This window comes from Merops nubicus, unplaced genomic scaffold (genome assembly GCF_000691845.1).
Source record: "Merops nubicus isolate BGI_N331 unplaced genomic scaffold, ASM69184v1 scaffold5324, whole genome shotgun sequence".
Classification (NCBI taxonomy): Eukaryota; Metazoa; Chordata; class Aves; order Coraciiformes; family Meropidae; genus Merops; species Merops nubicus.
This window is the reverse complement of record NW_008603523.1, coordinates 29,990-35,989: the sequence shown is the minus strand read 5'-3', so window position 1 is coordinate 35,989 and position 6,000 is coordinate 29,990. Positions and strand designations below refer to the sequence as shown.

General features: G+C 44.9%; 1 protein-coding gene across 1 annotated transcript in view; it reads left to right on the top strand.

Annotated features, from left to right (window-relative positions):
- Nucleotides 1–581: 581 nt before the first annotated feature.
- LOC103771396 (SWI/SNF complex subunit SMARCC1) overlaps nucleotides 582–6,000 on the top strand; it is a gene marked incomplete at both ends in the record, with an annotated part of 30,930 nt that continues 25,511 nt past the window's right edge. The window contains 2 exons of the mRNA XM_008938692.1: nucleotides 582–701; nucleotides 3,961–4,046. Coding sequence (XP_008936940.1) covers nucleotides 582–701; nucleotides 3,961–4,046 — 206 coding nt within the window. The remainder of the gene's footprint in view (nucleotides 702–3,960; nucleotides 4,047–6,000) is intronic.

Sequence of the window (6,000 nt, the reverse complement as noted above, 5' to 3'; positions counted from 1 at the left end):
GTGGTGAAAGCTGAAAAGCCACAGGACTGGCTTCTATTCCATGCTGTTATTTCCCCTTTTCCATACATGCATTTTATTAGTAGTACAACCTTGGGAAGTCGTTGGGCTGTCACAAACCACTGCAGATGGACTTGTCTGGGCCTTTTTTTCTCTTTGTACACAACACACTGTCCCTTACTAACTGGCTGCTCCTAGGAGTGCTGCCTGGTGCCTGGTTACAGCAGGAGCTTGTGGAGTGGCTGTGTAAAGCTTTGTGTATGTGTGGGCCAGAATTAGCCTGTTCCTTTAATAGGAGCTACAGACCAGACTGAAGTAGTTAATCTCTGATCTGTCAGACTCTGCTGGCTGTGATGAACTGATGGTGAATCACAGACACGTGCTGTATTTGAAAACTAAAGTTTGAAAAATCCTGGTACTTGGTGCTCTTCCTTTACACGTGCCCACCCCCTCAGCCACACACTGATCCTTAAACCTCAGACCAGGCTCTACAACCCATAAAGTGGTCTGGAGAATTAGGAAACCAGCCTTTGTGCTTCATTATCCTCTATCCCAAGTAAGCACGTGTGGTTTTTGTCTTTCAGTATGTTCAAGCAGATGCTCCTACCAATAAAACACTGGCTGGGCTGGTGGTGCAGCTGCTGCAATTCCAGGAAGATGCCTTTGGAAAACACGTCACCAATCCTGCCTTCACAAAGCTCCCTGTGAGTACTGGGGCAAACGTGCTGCTATGAGAACAGCAGGTTTCGTTCTTCCTCCAGTGTCTGTGCTGCTGGTGTGGGTCCTGGTGGTGGGGAGAGGGGTGCTTCAGCTGAGGCTGTCCTCTGGAGGGGGTGGAATAGCACCCTCCTCCTCAAACACAGGTTTCCCCTGTGGGAGAGCCTGCATTTGGAAATGTTTCTCTGAGTGATGTAGAAGGGTTTTCATTTCTACAGAGGTTCTATGTAAACTTGTAAATTTAAAGTCAGTTCTGCTTGGCCAGATGCACCCTGAACTGACTGAACAACATGCACTTCCCAAAGCAACCAATTTCTAGTGGGTATTTCTACTGATGAAATATCAGACTTGTAATGCTGTCATTGCTGGAAAATGGCTTCACTGTGTTCTTCAGTAGCACGTAGATACCTGGTCAGCCTGGGATGGTCTTCCAGTGACTTGGGATATTGGTGTACAGAGACAACACCAGCGTGCTGGAGTGTGGCCAGAGAAGGGCAACGGAGCTGCTGGGGAAGGGTCTAGAGCCCAAGTGTGGGGAGGAGCAGCTGAGGGAGCTGGGGGTGCTGAGCCTGGAGCAAAGGAGGCTCAGGGGAGACCTTCTGGCTCTGCACAGCTCCTGACAGGAGCCTGGAGCCGGGGGGGGGTCGGGCTCTGCTCCCAAGGGACAAGGGACAGGACAAGAGGAAACAGCCTCAAGTTGCCCCAGGGGAGGTTTCAGTTGCCCCTGAGGAACAATTTCTTGCCCTGGAGGGTTGCCCAGGGCTGTGCCAGGCTGCCCAGGGCAGTGGTGGAGTCCCCACCCCTGGAGGGGTTTCCAGGCTGTGGAGATGTGATGTGAGGGGAATGGTTGGACTCCAGGAGCTTAAAGGTCTGTTCCAAGCAACAGACATCTGTCATTCTGTGATTTGAAGGGTTGCTTACAAAGCTCAATCTTGGCCCATCTGGAGCAGCAGTGCCCTGGTGACTGTGCAGGGATCAGCCCCGTGGTGCCTGGAGCCTCTCCTGCCACCAGAAGGACCTTGTCCAAGCGAGCATGAAGCCTGAGCAGCTGACAGGGGGATGAGGGATGCAGCAGAGAGTCAGGGCAAGTGACAGAGCTTTCAGCTGGGGGGGGTGAGGACTGCAGAGGTGTCAGGCACCCAGCTGGTTGGTGTAGGGCAGATTCTTGTGGGCCAACATGACTGTCATCAACGTAGGAGTTTATTTAGCTGTGTAGGGTAAGTTGGAGATAATTGTAACATTACAAGATCATAAACTGAAAACGATTGACAGTACTCCTATCTTCTTTGGTCCAACACTTAAATAGTGTATTTTATTGTTTTATGGTAATTTTTTCCCCAGTTGTTTTGCTTGTATGAGTGCTGTTGTGAGGAGTGTGGATTCATGCCTGTTTTTTTCAGAGGAGGGGTTTTCAGGCTGACTGAGTGAATCTCTTGGTGCTCAGGCATGTGTGCAGAAGCCACACAAGCTGCCAGGAAGGTGTAAGTCACCTTCTCTTCCATCTGCTCACCTGACACCTCGGTGGGAATGGAAAGCTCTGGGGATGGAGGTGAACATTGCAGTGCTTTATTTTCCCATGGCAGCGTAGACATAACACCGTGCCCAGACTCAGCAGGTTCATAAACCACTGGAGTGCTCCCAAGTCTTAAATCAATTTGTCTTATCTTAAAAATGGGTAATTAAGATTTCAGTGGCATTGTAAATCTGTTGTTTGTGAGTTTTATTCTTGCTGTTTCAAAGGTCTAATCTGATCCAATTTGCTCAGTTTAACTTTACAGCAGTTAGATCTCTGCCCTCAGTTACTTCCAACAGGAGACAACGCATCAGTGCCTCTGCCTTGGAGTTATTTTATGAGTGAATGAGATAGGTACTTTTAAAACAAGGTTAGTGGTCAGGTTTTCAGACGTGTAACTCGAGACACCAGGCTTTATTTTTTCTATCTTAGCCCTTTGAAGATGTGCAGAATGCTTTGGTTGTGCAGGACTGTCTGGCTTGGGAAGAGAGGTGAGGCAAAGGGATGTCTTCAGTGACATTGCTGATCTCCAAACATAGATTGGGAAGTTATTGCAAACTTCCAATGAGAAGAAACAGATTGAAGCTAAAAGTGTTTCCCTTATCTCAGATGAAGTGAGTCCATTAAGTTAGGATTTGTTGAGATTGAGAACTGCAGTTGCTGCAGGACATGGAGGTGGCTCACCAGGAGTGCTTGCTGTTGAGAATGTGTCCACCTGAGGTGGTTCTTCCAGCTCACACGACAGCCTTTGTATTTTACTGAGTACTGGCCCATGTACCTTCTCTCCTCCCATCATCCTCCTTCTCTGAAGTGTCTGCTCTGTGGTGCTGGAGCAGTTGGTGACAAAGGGAAGCTGGTCTCCTACACCAGTATTTGAGGTGAACCTCTCTGGCCTGGACAGCATCTGAATCACTACAGACAACATCTGTTGAAATAAAGATTAACCCTTTATCCTGACCAGAGATAGTAGTAGAACAGCAGAGATAATTCAAAACTAAAATTTGGCAGAGGAGACGTACCTTTCTGTGCAGGAAACAGTGCAGGTTTTTTAGTAACCTTTGGGAGAAAAGGCTTGGTGGGACTCTGCAGAGCTTTTCTGCCTCCTTGTGCCCCTGTTTGAATTTCAGTTCAGTACCTGTTTGTGAATGTGTGTCTCAGCTGCTCTCTGCTAAAAGCAGTGGTGAAGAGGAGAGTTGGGTTCAGTATTTTATGGCCAATCTGCACAGCAGTGTTTCCAGATCTTGACAAACAACCTTTTGTTGTGCTGGAGGAGGAACGTGGATGGAGTTCTTCAGGAGCCACCGTGAGCATGGAGCCTGGGTTGTAGATGTTCACTTCTAATGATTTGTTTTGGTCTACTTAATACAGATGAAGAGCTTCTTAACTGACAGCTGCAATTTCAGGTTTAATTTACTGTGAAACAGATGTTCAAAGAGTACTTTGGATTTCTATTTTACAGCTATGGAAGGAATTTTTAGCAAGCTCCTCATGTAAGATAGGACTTGGAGCTTGGGCTCTGCAAGCATGCAGAATTCTACCTGAACCAGATGCAGTTAATCTTCTCAAAATGTTTTTAAAGGAGAATGTAAAACTCCTCAAGTGATTAATCTGAAAATTAAACTATGCTTTTGATAAGTTAGATGTCTAAAACTCAGCTAGCCAGTATGTACTCCTTTAAAATGATTACATAAGAGTCAATGTCACTGTGTTTTCACTTCTCTTTTGGGTTCTAGGCAAAGTGCTTCATGGATTTCAAAGCTGGAGGTACATTATGTCACATTCTTGGTGCTGCTTACAAATATAAGAATGAACAGGGCTGGTAAGTTTTTCTTTTTGGTTTATACACCTTTTGCATGACATGAAGCACATGAAATGCCTTTGCAAACTACTTCAAGTTTAATACTTCCTGGAGAGTTGGATAGGCAAGGGAGTTGGAGATGGGAAGAGGAAATTTTTCCTTGTTTTGCTGATGGGAGCTTTTTTAAGACACGCCCACACACTTCTAAATTTAAAGATAAGTTGTCCAAGTTTAAGGTCTCAAGCCTGTAGGTTGGGAGTTAATTACAAGTTGAAGGCTTTTTTTTTTTCCCCATTTACTTGGCATATGACTGAGCAAATGAACTAGTATCTTAGAATCACTGTTTCCCATCTATAAGATGTAAATCTTTGTGACTGTAATGAGTATAAACTTTAGTTATCACTGGGAAAAGGTGAATAAATATATGAATACTAATAAATGCTCAGTTTTCTGCTGCTCCACAGATGGGGAGTGTGAGCAGTTAAAACCCTGCCCACGTAGCTACTGACACTGATATTAAAACCATTCATGTGGCATCCCAGGAGTGTTCTGACCTGTGTGTTTCTAAGTTGTAATCCTCTTTCCAAGACAGCAGTAGTGTGAGGTACTGTATTTGAGGACACTGGAAAAAAATCTGAGGATGAGAAGCTGAGAAATAAAAGTAAGCAGAGCTTGTCCTTGTGCATGAATTTCAACAGTTTCTGGTTGCTGTTGTGCAGACCTGTAGCAGCATTCCTGGAATTGACTGTTTGTTACCCACAGGAGCTAATTAGATGGCAAACCCAAAATTGTTTTCATATGACTGGTTGTTTCTAGCAGTCGTTTCTACTCAGCTAAATGGGTATCTGAGGTGGGTATATGGGAAAGCTGGAATGAGTAAGCTGCTGTCAGGGATTTTCCTACTCCAATATTGCCCACAGCCAGGACATGAAGTGTGGTGGTGGGGTTCTGTGTGGCCTGTCTGTCAGGAGTGTCTTGCTGCCTCTTTGCCTGAAGATAAAGGTGTTAAATGACTCCTACTTCACAAATATTTGAACATTCTGATTTTTTTCCAAACCAATTTAGTCCAATTTTCCAGTTGTTGAAACTCTCCAGCAGAACTCCCAGATGTGGTTGCCTCCTCTCTTCTCACTCCCTTGCTGATTCCTCAGACCTAGTGTGGGTAGTGCCTTGCCTTGGTGCATGTGGGGTGTAGAGGGAAGTAATCCTTGAATTTAACTCTGAGGATCAGACCTAGAGCCTGGAATGTGTCCTGCACTGACTCAACCAAATAATACGTGGTGTTTTGCCTGAAATATGATTGATTTGTTTTTTTTTCATGGTGTGCATTGTCGCTTTTGCTTAACCTGTTTGTGAATGATCTGTCTTATAGGAGAAGTTCCTTTCCTCGTCACACTAGGTATGTCTGAAAGAGGCACTTACCCAGTGCAGCTGGACATACCTTCTCTATCCCTGCAACCCACGTAGGCGTTTGCTAGAGCCTGTCAGAGGGTATCAGTTGAACTGAGCCCAGGAAGAATTGCTGCTACTGTTTTGTCTAAATGGGCCACTAAACAAAGGGCTATTCCTAAACAGATTGACACACGTCTCCAAAAGTGTGGGTTTCAAAGGCTGGCAGGAATTTGGGAACATCTGTAGTGCTAAATGAATAGTGTAGATTCTAAGCAATGAACTGTAAAAATTTTGGTCAAACTTCAATGCTCTAAGTGTCTGTTTTGTACTGAAGGCTTTACTAGATGTCTAGGCTGGTTTGTGTTTATTTGACATTTATCTTCCTTTGCTTCCTTGAAACTATTCCAGTTGAGAAGCATATGGCTGTATACAGACTATGAAGCTATTGGTGGCTGAATACTGGAGAAGTGACTTGACATTGGTTCTTAAATATGTATTATAGGTGTAAAATACTTTATTAATTGTGTTGTGCAGTGAACTGACAGACATTACTGGCTGGCCCTCCTCTTAGATGTCAGTGTAA